The sequence below is a fragment of the Nicotiana tomentosiformis genome, chromosome 2 (genome assembly GCF_000390325.3).
Source record: "Nicotiana tomentosiformis chromosome 2, ASM39032v3, whole genome shotgun sequence".
Taxonomy (NCBI): domain Eukaryota; kingdom Viridiplantae; phylum Streptophyta; class Magnoliopsida; order Solanales; family Solanaceae; genus Nicotiana; species Nicotiana tomentosiformis.
The window spans coordinates 83,953,039-83,968,212 of NC_090813.1; the positions used below are offsets into that span (position 1 = coordinate 83,953,039).

Genomic DNA, 15,174 nt, shown 5'->3' on the forward strand with positions numbered 1-15,174 from the left:
AATAGTTTGATTATGTTGTGGCTACTGTTTTTAAGCTTATGTATGTGCTAATTCAGTGGATTGAAGAAGATAACATGAAAAATAAGAGGTTGCCGATAAAGGTTAAGGTGCTAGGCGTGTGGACTATTTTTGAAGATTATTCTTAGGATGTTTTGGGATGAAAATGATATGGTAAGCATAAGTATGATGTTATATAAGTTGTAGGTAGATTCATGGAAAAGGAATTGGATTAAATTATATTTTGTGAATTGTAAATCGAGCTTGCCGCTCAAAATGGTTGTTGAAGTAATCAGAGAGATTATGGTGAATTATATTGTTGTTGTTTGGGCTGTTTGGTGACTTTTAATAACTTAGGGGATGTAGTAAAAACATGGGAGGTACTGTCCATTTTCTTGTAGAATATTGGTTTTGAAATATGAGAGTTACAATGCTTATATGATGACGACGAAGTCGGGTTACTCATTGTAGACGTAAGAAGATCATATTGAGCTTGGTTGACGATTGGAGAGAAGATTGCAAAGGTATGTTAAGGCTATCCCTTCTTTCCTTTTGGCATGTACGCAACTTTCACAAATGATTCTATTCTTAAAAGTACTAGGGGTGTTGTTCTTGATTCCCCATGTGTCCTATTATTCTATCATCTGTTCATGGGTCTCAGAAAATACGTAAGTTGATAAAGTTTATTTCATGATATTAACCGAATGCATATTGATCTTATGACATTCCGAGAGATCTTACTGACTTACTTCATTATGCATTGTATTCATCTATACATGTACATTGACCCATAACCAGATGACGTTATATACGAATATATTATATGTATATGGGATATGGGAAAAGGTTATGGCGTTATATATGCACCACCACTTGATCAGCTGGTATACGTTGATGATTTCGCCCACAGTGGCTGAGATGATATGATGGGATGCCCTCAGAGGCTCGACATTATACACACATGTACGCATATACCTATGCATGGTATGGCATTTATACATACATGTATGACATTATAATTTTTTCATGATTCACAGAGTTATTCAGAATTAAAGGTTGAGTTCTTTACTCCATGTTTCTTTTATGTCTTTTATATACTACTATCATGCCTTACATACTCGGTACTTTATTTGTACTGACGTCCCTTTTTGCTTGGGGACGCTGCGTTTCATGCCCGCAGGTCCCGGTAGACAGGTTGAGAGTCCTCCTAATAGGCTATCAGCTCAGCAGAAGTTGTTGGTGCACTCCACTTACTTCGGAGTTGCCTATCTGGTCAGTATGATTTAGACATGTATTGATTGGTATGGCGGGGCCATATCTTGAACTTTATGACATTTATGTACTCGTAGAGGCTTGTAGACAGATGTTATTTATATAGATACTTGTATGGCCTTGACAGCCTATGTTTTGAGTATACAAATGATCATATCGGCCTTATAGGTCCGTATGTCACATGTATAAATTTCTATATCATGTTGGGTTGTCATATGTCTAGTATTCCCTTTTATTTTATTCTGGTTATCTCATGACACCCCTTCTGGCCCATTTACCCATGATGGTATGATAAGAAAGATATTTTACGTTGGTATTCGGTTGAGTAAGGCACTGGGTGCCCGTCACGGCCCTACGGTTTGGGTCGTGACAACAATATTTGTGACTGTGCAGGTTTTTGATAAAAAATCCACTTTGTTTACTTTGTCGCTGATTTGAGAGACACTCAGTAGGCTATATTTCAAGCCATTCACATAGTACACATTCTCAATTGAATGAGTGAGCGTCTTCCCAATTCTTCCTACTCCTAGAATGTATCCCTTTTTGACATTGCCAAAGGACACACTCCCTCCTTGCAGGGCTTTGAGTGAAAGGAAATCATCGATGCTTCTAGTCATATGCTTAGAGCAGCCTATCCATATAACATTTTTGGTTGCTTCCTTTTAGTGCTCCCTACACAAGAAATTCAAGGATTAGACTTAGGAACCCAAACAAGTTTGGGTCCCTTGTAGTGAGGGAAAGGGCGAATTAATCTTCTTTTTGTCCAAGCAGGCAACACATATTTCTTAATGGAGGAACCAGGTTCTTAGCAGTAGTTACCTTTTCAACAAAAATCTTGTTTTTATGTTGGGACTAAATTCTAGCCTTACAGTTTTCTTTAAAGTGTCCAGTGTTGCCACAATGATTGCAAAGCCAGTTATCAGGGACAGTAACATGCTTGCTATGTTGATTGTATGGAGTCATTTCCTTTTGGAACCCGACTCCCTGCCTGTTCTCAACATTGCTTGTATACATGGCAGTGATTGTATTAGAGGACCAGGTCCATTTTAGAAATTTTTTAGGTCATTTTTAACTGTGCCTAGATCTTCTTGAAGTTGTTTGTTTCTTTCAAGTTCAGCACACAGACTAGATTTCACATATTTGAGTTCATTTTCAAGCTTAATGTGTGCCTCACTTGCAACTTCCTTTCCCTTTTGGCTATTCCCGGAATTGTTTTCCCTTTTTAGTTCCTCAATTGTTTCTTTTAGATCCACAACTACTACTAACAAGTTATCTCTCTTATGTTCTAAGTTTTCAATTTTCTCAGTCAGAACATCTTTTTCTTTCTTTATAACCTCAATGGTTTCTTTTAGGCTATGACTACCAGATTATCTCTCTCATGTTCTACATCTCCTAGTTCTACAGTTAACGTATTTTTATCATTTATAAAACTATGATAAGCATCAATTAAAATATTTGCCAAAGATATAAGCTTCTTGTGAGAATAAGACTTCAAATTTCTTTGAACGTCTAGAAAGTTTACCTCATCATCATCGTTAGATTTTTCCATCAGGGCAAAGATAGAGTCATATTCAGCTTCTTTACTTTCAAATGCCATCATGGAGGTGTCACCTTATTCATCATCTTCTCCAGATTCGCTTGAAGAATCTCCCTATGCAGCAAGAGCTTGTTTCACAACATTATCAGCGTTATCTTTTCTCTTAAATCTTTTGTCAGGAACCGGGTTCCTCTTGACTGTTTTGTCTGTGTTGTGCTTGTACTATTCTTTCTTGAGGAGAGGACAATCCTTGATGAAGTGTCCTGGATTCCCATATTTATGACACAAGTCATAACCTCTTGGCTTACTGGAACTTCCCCTTTTTGGAATGCCTCTATTCATAGGAACCATTTTCTGAAATCGCTTTGTCAGGTAGGCCATATCAGCATCCTCACCACTTGAGTCATTGTTGTATGCCTGGAGGACTAAGTTATTCTCCTTTTGGGGCTCTCTTCTTTCATGATCTTTCTTCTTCTTTATTTCATAAGTCTTCAGATTACTAATGAGTTCATCAATCGTCAACTTTTGCAGATCCTTTACCTCTGTGATAGCATTTGCTTTGCTTTCCCAGGAACCAGACAATACGTTGAGTATTTTCCAAACAAGTTTGTTCCTTGGAATGATCTCTCCTAGAGAGTGGAGCTCGTTGATGATAGAGGTGAATCGAGTGTACATGTTCTGAATGGACTCATCATCCTTCATCCTGAAGTGTTCATACTCAGTGGTGAGCATGTTGATCTTTGACTGCTTGACTTGAGTTATTCCCTCATATGCTGTTTGGAGAGCTTCCCAGATCTCCTTGGCAGATTGACAGGCAGAGATTCTGTTGTACTCATCTAGTCCAATACCATAAACGAGGATCTTTTTTGCTCGAAAATTCTTCTCTATAGCTTTTTGATCAACATCGTTGTATTCCTTCCTTGTCTTTGGAACTGTTACTACTAGCTCGCCAATAGTTTTCATGGGGATGGTCCATCGCAAATAATATCTCAGAGCTATGAATCTTCAGCCATAATAAAATCATGCATCTTTGCCTTTCACCATCCGTAGTATTGTCCATTGAATCTTGGTGGTCTGTAGGTTGATTGACCTTCTTCAAAGTTTTGTGGAGCAACCATTTGGATCCTTTCTAGGTGTTAGCATGATAGAAAGAACCTGCTCTAATACCAATTAATGGAAGCTTAGGATCCACCAAACTATATAGAGAACCTGGTTCTCTATCAGATCCTACAGAACATACACAATAAGAGATAAGTAAAAGACATAGTAGAGTTTTACATAGAAAACTCCCAATTCATTGGATTAAAAACCACGACCTACACTCGTAGGATTTTAACTTTATTAATCGAGCAACTTTAGATTACAACCTATTGTAAGAAATTAAATTCTTAATCCCTTACTCACTTGTAATACCTCTATTACAATCCTTTTTATAATAACTCTATTACAAAGCTCACAACTCGACTAACTGTAGCCAAGACACAAACACAAGGTTTATGTATTTACAAATAATTTCCTATACAGTGCTTCTAGCTAAGCTAAGTAGGAATTACAAGTAGATCACTCTAACAAAAGTATAATACAACTAAGGACATATGATAACACACTAAAAACTGGTCCTTTGTTTTGTTGTTCTTTGTTCTTGAAGCCCTGGAAGTCACTTGCAAGATGACAACACACTTGAGAGAAGTGTGTGTTTTTCTTTTGCTTCATGTTAATAATATCCAAGTGATGTCACTTGGATGATGTAAGCAAATATCCAGTACAAGGCATTCCCCATAAAGTGATTGATGCACTGTTTAAACTATTGCGTGAGTGGAGAAGAACAGTTGCAACGACTTTACAGCTGTGGGGAGTTGACTGGTACAATCAGCAAGGGAACTGATGTCCATTTATTCCCTCTGTCATTTCTTTGACTCTAGTTGTTGGAACTTATGCCCGACTTAAGACTTGTTGTTCTTGAGCACTTTGAGGAGGTGTAACAGGTTTCCGACCTGGTTCTTATCACTAAGTTTGTTAGATCTTCCTAATTTGATAAAAGTACCTCCACCTACGACCGTTAGGCCCTGGGTTTGAGTCACGTTGGAGGAGAAGTGTCGAAACACTATAGATCTTCCTAATTTGGGAGAGGTTTTAAAAAAGAAAAAGTTTGTTAGATCATCAAAACATAATAAGACACATAACTTATCAGTTTAATTTAAAACTAGGCCAAATACATAAGCAGACCCTTAAACTTGTCTCTTTTTTCCATTTAAATACTTGAACTAAACTTTGTTCCTATTGAACCCCTAAACTCAAGTCTAAATGTTCCTGTCAGACACGTTTGGCACAATCTCAGAAATAGCTTAGGAGCGTGTTGTCAAACTCCTTCTACGTGGCAAAAATAGACGAATCAGTATGTGACACGTGAAAAAAGAAATTCCCCCAAAATATCTGATCCTCCCCCTCCCCGTTTTCTCTTCTTCTCCCCCCCCCCCCCCCCATCCCCTGCTCTTCTTCTTGTGATCTTTATCAGTTATCACTTTTACCATATTAAATTAGGTAATGAAAATTTTGTGGAGATGACCCCAAATTACGTTGATAAGATATTGGGTAATGGAAATTTTGTGGAGATTTATTCGACATATTCTTTCTTGTTCTCATAACTTCTCTCTCCTATCCCTTTCTTCTATTTTTCTTTGTCTTCTATTTCCATACCGAAAGTTACTTTCTAAGTTTTGATTTTGATCGGATGACAAAAATATAGCAAAAAGAAAGAAAATCGGTTTATATCAGTTCTTCAAGAATTATGTGAACTGGGTACGGTATTTATCCACAAATTTTTATCTTTGTTGAGTTCCCAACTCTAAGAATAAGAATGTGGTGTGACAACCGAGTCTAATGAATTTGCTATTAAGTTGCATGTTTCTGTATTGCCGGAGATAAAGAATCTGAGCTTTCAGTTAACTGTATCACCAACCGCCAATATCGAGAATTGCGATGGAGGTATCACAATTGGTGTTAGGAATTGCTCTGACTGGACAATAAAAAATTTTCAGAAGTTGCAATTAAGATAAATGGTGGATGTTCCAGCCTGAACAAAAAAATTCTAAGCTTAACTGTTAAGGATTGGATACCAACAAAATAGGAAAACTCAGAGAAGGAAAATGATGAATGACAAAAGTATTTTCTGTTTTGTTTTTGTGGCTCTACAGTCGTTCTTTGTTTCCCTACTAGATGTATCTAATTGGGTGGTGGAAGCTGGTGGGAGGGAAAGAGAGTGAGGAAGAAGGAGAAAAAAATATTTTGTTCAAAGATATGGGCTTGACGCACTCAAAATGAGTGTTGCACATATACTTTGCCATGTTAGCAAGATGTGTCTAATTGGCACAATTTGATTCTAATTCAAGGGTTCACTAGGAACAAAGCTTAGTTCAAATGTCTAAATGGAAAAAAAAAAAAAAAAAAAGGGACAAGTTTAAGGGTCTTCTTATGTATTTGACCTTAAAACTATAGTTAATAGGAGTATGTCTGTATGTATATTTTAGAACTTAGCCATACAATCAAATAGCATTATGCGCCCGAATGATGTACCTTTTGGAAAAGCGAAAGTTTTAATTTATATATATATTCAGTGTAAAGTATCTTTGCACTTTCAATAATGTTTAGCATATTATAGCAAGTTGCCTAATTTATTTTCAAGCTATTAATTACACTTATTATGGACGAACCTGTAATTGTCATTTACTTAATCTGATAGTATATTATAAAAATTCTTTTATGTTGTCAATTAATAAAAGTTAATTAAACTCATAAACGAAAGGGTGGGCTCCTACACATGTTTGTCTGTAGAGAGCGGCGTTCAAACATTAAACAAATGTACCTTTGTGTTTTTCTTAATCTTTGTTTCTTGGAAAAATAGATAATTGTGCAATGTTTGTTGTCAATTAGTAAACGGAAAGGGCCAAATATACGCTATGTACTTTCGAAAATGGTCTAAGAATACCCCTCTTTATACTATTGGGTTATCTATACCCCTGCAGTCATACTTTGGGTTCAAATATACCCCTCATTTAAACGAAGGGACACATGTCATCGTCCTGTTGGCCAAATCTAAATATCTCCGAATTAATTAAAAAGACTCATTACCCATACCCGAAAAATAATTTTCTAAAGCAATTTTTTTTATATATATAAAAACTGGAAAAAAATTGAATTTTTTTTACTAAAAACTGAAAAAACGAAAATATATTTTTTTCAGTTTTTACAAAAAAACTGTTTTAAAAGAAACTGAAAATATTTTCTAAAATAATGTTTTTGTAAAAACTTGAGAAAAGTAATTTTCTAAAGCAATGTTTTTATAAAAACTGGAAAAAACTGAATGTTTTTTACTAAAAACTGAAAAATCAAAAATATTTTTTTCCAGTTTTTAGAAAAATATTGCTTTAAAAAAAGTGAAAAATAGTTTGTAAAGCAATTTTTTTGTAAAAACTAAAACAAAAATGAAAAATAATTTTCTAAAGCAATGTTTTTGAAAAAACAAATATTTTCTTTTTTTTCAGTTTTTAGGTAAAAAATTTCAGCTTTTTCCAGTTTTTAATTGCCTTAGAAAATTACTTTTTAGTTTTTTTTCCAGTTTTTAAAAAAACATTGTTTTAGAAAATATTTTTCAGTTTTTTTTAAAGCAGTTTTTTTTGTAAAAACTGAAAAAAAAAATATTTTCGTTTTTTTTCAGTTTTTAGTAAAAACAATTCTGTTTTTTCAGTTTTTACAAAAACAAATTGCTTTAGGAAATTATTTTTCGGGTATGGGTAATTGATCTTTTTAATTAATTAGGAGATATTTAGAATTGACCAACAGGACGATGACACGTGTCCCTCCGTTTAAATGAGGGGTATATTTGAACCCAAAATATGACTGCAGGGGTATAGATAACCTAATAGTATTATAAAAGATATTCTTAAACTATTTTCGAAAGTACAGTGGTATATTTGGACCTTCGCCCATCAGTAAATGATCAGTACTTTAATCAAAGAGCATCTCTCGTGATCAAACTAGCGTACGTACACAACAGAATGAGAAAGAAAGACAAGAACGTCACACAAGAATAGCAACGTAACGTCTCTGGAGAGCCATTGGAACTTGTATGATCAAACCACAAACTTCAACAAATTGGTACAACTTAAAACATTTCATATTTGACAAGAAAGATAAATATTCTTCTTGGACCTGAGCTTGATCTGGAATTATTTTCCGTTAAATTAATTATTATGCTAGGATTACATACTTCATAGACAAAAAACATAAATATACCAAGCTAAGGTTGGTTTTGAGGTCAATATTGGAGGGCCAATGTTATTTTTCTTTTTTTGGTAGGGAGGGCCAAAAAAAAAATTGACGTATTTCTCTTAATAAAAAGACATCGATTTACTTCATGAATCCCATTTAGAAAGAAAAGGAAAAAAAAATAGATGAGAAAAGACAGAGAATTCTTGTTACACAAATAGCCGGTCATATTCGTTGTTTACTTTTTCTAGCCGATATATAGGGGTGTATAAAAATTGGGTTAGTTCGGATTTTTCAATTATCAAACCAAATCAATTGTGCCGGGTTATTAAATCTAAAGACCAAACCAAACCAATAAAAGTCGGGTTTTTTAATCTCGATTTTTCACGAATTTTTTGGGTTTTCGAATTTTTTTTCATAAAGTCTTCATAGCACAAAATATAAAATTTGTGAACCAAATATTTCTTTAATCCAAGTAAGACAGAACTATATAAGGTGTTTTTCAAGAAAATAACATAAAATATGAGCTGATTCATGACATTGCACTAAAATATTCAAAAATAACGATAATAAAATCGCATAAAAATATTATTAATAAGCCATAATAAAAATGAACATAATCTAAAATATAAAGTTGCTAAAATAAGTACGACTAATAAGTATTATTAATTACATGAGTAAACACTAAAAAAATGCATTTTTTCTAATCATGAAAAAATTAAAAAATAGATATTTAACACTATGGTCATTCCTAGTTCAATTGAATTGAATATCTTTTGCTAGCATTAATATTGATCATTTGATTTTGTTTTGGACTTTATTTGAGTTACTAATATTTATGAAGAATAAAATTTATTGGAGCATTCAAAAATTATAAGTCCAAAATTGAAATAATATGTTAAAAGATAAAACTATGAAAAAGTTTAAATAATATTTATAAATTATACTACAATAAATACTTTTATGTATTAAATATATTCAAAACTTATATACATGTAGTGACGGGTTGGTTTGATTGCGGTTTGACTTTTTTTAGTTAAAACCAAACCAAACCAATTATGGTCGGATTTTTTTTTCCAAACACCAAACCAAATCAAACCTAACCATAGTCGGGTTTTTTTTTCGGTTTGATTCGGATTATCAGTTTGGTGCGGTTTGTCGGTTTCCTTTATGCAGCCACTACCGATATATATAGATTAATTATATATTGATTATATACTGTTTCACATATATTATATATATATTATATCTTCGCCGGCTATTTTTAGTTTAACAAAATTAGGTGTGCGGATATGTGTGTCAATTCTTCTTTCGCGAACCGAGCATCCAAGAATATCGTTGATCAAACGTATCATTGCACTTTGCATATTAATCAGAGAGTAACTAGAGATCTACTTACGAAATTTCGTGCTACAGCATTCGAAAAACTTAAAATATTGGGTAAAAGAACATAAAATATATGGTTATCCTAGCTAGGTGCAATTTGAAGTCACTACTATTATTTGTTCTACTTCATATAAATTAAACATACTATATAGTTTGTGCGTTAATTTAAGGCTGGTCATGTCCCATTGCTGCATCACCTCCTTCACTTAGGTCATGACCTGCACCGAGTTCAGCATTAGCATCAGGATTATTGCCACCATTGTCACCAATATTAAAGCCTCCTCCAATGCTAGAACCAAATCCAGTTCCAGTTCCAACTCCAACAGTACTTGTTCCACCACCTCCAATAAATGGACCAAAACCACCTCCAAACCCACCAACACCTGCTCCTAAACCAAACGGAGGCCTTATTCCACCTCTAAGTCCACCAAAGCCACCAAAAAATGGTGGTAAATGATGCCGAAAATATTCTTTTTGCTCATCAGCTGTTGATTTTGCCTCCATTGCTAGGCTCCTTGCGTTTGTAGGGTAAACAAGAACACTGGTGATCATAAGAACGATAACGAGAATCTTGGTTGCCATTTTCGATCTGTAGTCGTATAAACTTAAGAGAGATAAATGATGTTTTGAGTGTGAGAAATTTGGGTTTGTAAGCTGAAGTTATATAGGTGTCGAGAAATTGATACAATAATGAAGAATGTTAAAGGTAGGAACATCAGTAGCTCATGCATATAGTGCGTGCATTCATGTATTAGAGAAAGGAAAGAGAAGAAGCCAACTACATCGATCCTTTCATTAAGATAACTTAATCAACCCCTTCTCGACTTCGTGATCAACCTAATTAGTTTAACACACAGCAAACGAAATCTCATACTTCAATCACCCATAACATTACTATCAAAATTCTCCATTGTTGAAGATATAATTGTTGAGTATATAAAAATTTGTCATTTCTAAGTTTAAGCTTTTCTATAAAATAATCACATACTTCAACATCTATATATAATACTTTATTACAGACGTCATTGCTGCAGTTAATGGAACAAAGGTACATTTCAAACATTGCTTTAGAGAAGTCAATCAAGTGGCAGATTTCTTAGCTAAGCTTGCCTCATCTGGTGGAAATGGTACCTTCTATTACTCTTTTCAGCATCTTCCAAAAGAGGTGAAGAGACACTTTCAACTAGATAAGTGGCAACTTCCTAACAAATGTAATTTCTTTATAAGTTGAATACATAGTTTGCTAAGAAAGAGTCGTACAGTGCACTTTTCAATCGTGGAGGTTTAGGTCAATGTCCCCCTCCTCTTTGTAATTTCGGTTTCTTGTGAATAGACATGGTAGGGGTCGAGTCTAACACCCAACTCAGGGGCGTACGCAGAATTTTCTGCAAGCGGTGTCATCATTTAAAAAATAAATTACTAAAATGACATAAAAGGTAAAAAGTTGAGAAGAGTACCACCAGCAAATCCGGAATTCATAAATTGTACATTATAACAAAAGAAAAGTAATTTTTTTTTCAACATTATAGTACTAAATCCGTTTAAGTCATACTAAAATCGTTACATGTTATATTTGTTTATTTATTTATCACTTTAATTATTGTTTTAGCTTAGAGGATAGAGCTCAATCCTGATCACAGAATCTAATTTTAAACTAAAGATACTTCAAAAATGTTCAAAAAAACTGAGTAAGATGTCACTGGTAATTGTTGCATCAATTTTTAGGAAGATTGCTAGTCATGAATTCATCCTAGTGAAAATACGAGTACTTGTCACATTCATTGTTTCGTAACGTATTAGGTACAATAGTTTTGCTAGACTAAAAGAGAAAGACAGAACAAAGTATAGTAGAGAGATGTCAAACTTTTCCGGTGGCAGACCGCGGTCAACTTGTTTTAGTTTACATATATCAAAGACATTTTGCTGGTCAGCTACTAATAAGTCTAGAATTATACTGAGACGTATTTCTCCATAAATGTACTTCCAGTATAGGAAAACCATAAGAATGAAGCTTAAGGTGCATAAATTTGAAACAAGTCTCAGGTAAATTATAAAACTGATTTAAGTACAAATTGAGTTCTAGCCCAGCTCGGTAGTTTGATTCCACGAACAAAACAAGAAGGTTAATTACTTCGTTGGATTAGCCCACAAAAAGAGAAAGAGAGTCAAATAAGGATTAAAAGAGTTTTTTTTTCTTCCTTTCTCTTCAGAGATTAGAACAGACCAAAAGATATTAAGCAAGGGTGAGTTCAAGAGAGAGATTATTGACATCAAAACTGGCAGATGGCTCTAAGGACATGGTGCTACTGGAGAAATCTTCCTCTTCTGCAGTTTCAATAATTGAAGCAGATGGGCTCTTATTTGACAAACTGCTAGCATCTCGAACCACTTTATTCCCGTTGCCATTATCCTGAAAAAAGCAGAAAAAATCTACTAATTAGTTAAGTAGTCATAGGTACCAATCTTATAATGCTTGTATCAAGTTAAAGAATTATAACATATAAAAAAGCCAAATATTTCGGTAATTACTTGAACACTGCAGCCATTGAAGAAATCCCAGAACATGGTGTAATGATTAGACTTTCCTTCCAATCCCATGATCTTATTTTCCTTGGTCTCTTGCATATGTTTCCTGTTCAATTAAAACAAGGGGAAGGGTGAAAACTATGCCGCGCCGTTCTTTTTTAGTGTTTATGCGTAACCAAGAAAAACAAATTGGACGTAATTAAGCAAGAGTTCTCACACAATCTGTATAATTTGACATATGACTGTTATAACAAGTTGTCCGTCTTATTTTTGTCATATTACTAATTTGACGTATTAAGGACAACTTGCCGGTTATTACCAGTAATTATCGTATATATGAAAAATTTAACAAAGCGGAAAAAGAAGAAGATTTGACCACCAAGAAATGTGATGGGATAGATGAGATCTCTCACTATTATAACCAAATTAAAGGTCAAATCATGGGAGCCAATTATTCATAAAGAGTGTTTCCCTTGATGAATCTTACGCGCGATACGACTCCAAATTAGCTAGATCAGACCATGGCCAGTGGGTGCCGAATAGTTAAAAAATAAAGAAAAGAGATTAAAGAAGTTTCACGAACCATGGAGGCAAAATAGTAGGCGACGAATGGGCTTCAAACAAGACTTTGCCATTAATATTGTAGTACTGATGATAATTCATTTGCTCTCGACCATCCATTCTATTCCTCTTACTCCCATTTGCAGCTTCTGCTTCAGCTTTAACAAAAAGAAAATCAATACAGCTCCGTTTAAATCTTTGCGAAAAGTAAATATAGAATGTAAAAGTGGAAAATAATCCCAAAATAGATTATGTGGTTCCAACTTCCAAGCATGTATCCAAGTTCTTACTTTCTAGATTTCGTTTTTATTAGATTTTTGCTTATTTTCACACTTGGGTATAATTAACGTTTTCAACATAAATGCCAAACTACTGCTCCCCATACATCAACATTAAATACAGACTTTGTTTAAGGGTCAAATAAAACATTAAAAGATTCCTGAAATGGAATTCTCTATTTTTTCTTGATTGCATCATCATTACTCACTATTTTAATTACTATTAGTATTATTTAATAACGGATAAGACATATGGTATTCAATTGACTCTGTTTCTTTGGATTATAAAACCAAGTTGCCTCTAAATTCATCCGTTTAAGCTTTAAGGACTAGAAATTTTAAAGAAGAAGCTCAAATAAATAAAGAAGTTAATTTTTGCCGAACTCCTTCACATATAACATACAAGGAAACTTGAGTTTGATCCAAAGAAGTAAATATATACCTTGTATCATCTGTTCATGCTTCATGCTTCTGTACATCTGCTCATATCAAAATACATCTTTAAATTAACTACATATACAAAACAAAAAGGGACAAAACATGCATTTCCAAACTCTTCTTTAAGAAATAAAGCTTTCTCTCTAACCTGAAGGTGACTCTTTACGTGAGATATGGTCAGGCCTTTCACATCCATTAATTGTAGCACCATCTTTGGAGTTGCTCCTAAATTAATTAAACACAACAAATCAACAAATAATAAATAACAGCCAAGAATATTTAGAAACATATCTCACTCTTTTCCTAGATAGCTAGTGGAAACTTTTCTCCTTAATTAAGTTAATTATCATTGGTCCACTCCCCTTTTTAAAGAATAATGTAAAACTTTCCTTAATAAAGAAAAATGCCCCTTTTTAAGCATTTTTAATTCATAACTCATTCAAATGCATGTAGTTTACATGCAAAAAGGAAAAAGAAAAAAAGAGCAAGCGTACGATCTTCTCCGCCAAGTCTCTCAACTGCATGCACAAAGCTGCGATGAAGATTTTGTGTCCATCTGAGTCTCGGCATTTTGGATCTAACATATGGTCTTACCCCTCCAGATTTATTGCTATGATCTTTCAAGTTATTTTCAATGGATAAAGAAGGAGAATTTTTGGAAGAACTTTCACGGAACTCTAGCCCCTTCATCATGTTAATTAAGAAATGAAGAGGTTGGGAGAGGCCAGCCAAAGGTGGAGAGTCATATACTCTATTCCACAACAAAAACAGAATAAATATTAGTGTGAGACTGTTGTCATGTTTTGTCTACTTCTACAGGCTTTAAGAAGATGGAATTTCTTACAAAAATTTGAGTTCTTGAAGAGTTTAATTTAGTCCACTGAATTTTTGATTATGAAGCTGAAAATATTTCACGGAATTTCAGAAACTCTAGTGAGATGTTCAACCTTCGCACTCATTATTGTATGAAAATAGTGAAAGAGTACTAGAAAAAAGGAGAAGAAAATGAATAAGGAAAGAAATAATTCCGCAGAAAAGATTCTAATTGATCATATAGAGTGTTACTTTTCAGGACATTCTTTGTTTGAAGTCAGTATCAAAACATTCTTGTGCCCTCATATGAGATATATCTACCAAGAAATCAGAAGGGGTATTAATGACTATTCACTGGCTGGTTGTTTAACTTAGTAATGATCGACCTCATAAAACTTGCTAAAGGACAAGTATGAGAAAACCTCTTTTGGCATTTGGTGAGGCCTTCGGAAGTCAGTTACGAAACATTAAGAGTGCAATCGTGTACATGAGTTATACAAGTGTTTGTTTCTAAGGTTTTAATATTGTATACCGGTGAAACCGAGCCCTTTGTACGCCTCGGTTTCCGATGAAGTAAACGGAGCATAAATGTGTGTAAGGAATCGGAATCGGGGCAAGGAGCCCCTCGAGTCCGGATCCTGGCAAAACACCTGCCCTCGGAAGAATCGGGGCCACGTCCCCCAGGTCCGATTCGAACCCCAAAGCTTCGGAGAGCATTACCAGATAATCGAGCACGACAAATAAAGGGTCGTGATATCCGTGCCCAGTCGGAAGTTAAGGCGTGAATCTCGGCACGTATCGGCAAAAAATCAGTGATTAGTAAAACGAAAGATTTTTACCTATTTTGGAATTTTACTTAAGGTAAAACTCCCCTACTATATAAAGGGAAGTCTAACTAATCATTAGGGATCATTGTAACACGCATATCAAGGCAATATACTCTTATTTTCTCTGTTATTCAAAGTTCTTACTTTTGTTCATCACTTCTTCATTATCGTGAGCCCAAGATCAAAGGCGCGAATTTTATTAAAATTGTTACTGACTCCGGGATCACTCCCGTTAATTGGTTTGACAATTTATTACGTCCTTTATCAGTTTAAT

The 15,174-nt window shown here is 34.3% G+C and overlaps 2 protein-coding genes across 3 annotated transcripts; both read right to left on the reverse strand.

The window, feature by feature from the left end:
• Positions 1 to 3,028: 3,028 nt before the first annotated feature.
• Positions 3,029 to 3,769, reverse strand: LOC138905173 (uncharacterized). Its single transcript, XM_070193678.1, has one exon. The coding sequence runs from the start codon at positions 3,767 to 3,769 to the stop codon at positions 3,029 to 3,031; it is 741 nt and encodes a 246-aa protein (XP_070049779.1).
• A 7,632-nt stretch (positions 3,770 to 11,401) lies between these two features.
• On the reverse strand, positions 11,402 to 14,344 carry LOC104119607 (transcription repressor KAN1-like). Of its 2 annotated transcripts, none has more exons than XM_070193453.1 (6): positions 13,755 to 14,344; positions 13,409 to 13,485; positions 13,265 to 13,301; positions 12,567 to 12,693; positions 11,987 to 12,089; positions 11,402 to 11,867 (listed from the first exon to the last, which is right to left on the reverse strand). In XM_070193453.1, the coding sequence occupies exons 1-6, from the start codon at positions 13,951 to 13,953 to the stop codon at positions 11,691 to 11,693; spliced, it is 720 nt and encodes a 239-aa protein (XP_070049554.1). In that variant the 5' UTR covers positions 13,954 to 14,344; the 3' UTR covers positions 11,402 to 11,690. The 2 variants fall into 2 exon arrangements, with proteins under 2 accessions (XP_070049554.1, XP_009629451.2); XM_009631156.4 differs by having other exon boundaries at positions 11,419 to 11,867; positions 12,567 to 12,702.
• Positions 14,345 to 15,174: the final 830 nt, after the last annotated feature.

What these genes read in the sequence shown, in the direction of transcription:
- LOC138905173 (XM_070193678.1), bottom strand. Translation starts at nt 3,769, where the DNA reads ATGAAAACTATTGGCGAGCTAGTAGTAACAGTTCCAAAGACAAGGAAG.
- LOC104119607 (XM_009631156.4), bottom strand. Translation starts at nt 13,953, where the DNA reads ATGATGAAGGGGCTAGAGTTCCGTGAAAGTTCTTCCAAAAATTCTCCT. An exon ending in ACGTAAAGAGTCACCTTCAG is followed by an intron (nt 13,302 to 13,408) that starts GTTAGAGAGAAA and finishes TGATATGAGCAG; the next exon opens with ATGTACAGAAGCATGAAGCA. An exon ending in TCAATGGCTGCAGTGTTCAA is followed by an intron (nt 11,868 to 11,986) that starts GTAATTACCGAA and finishes TGCTTTTTTCAG; the next exon opens with GATAATGGCAACGGGAATAA.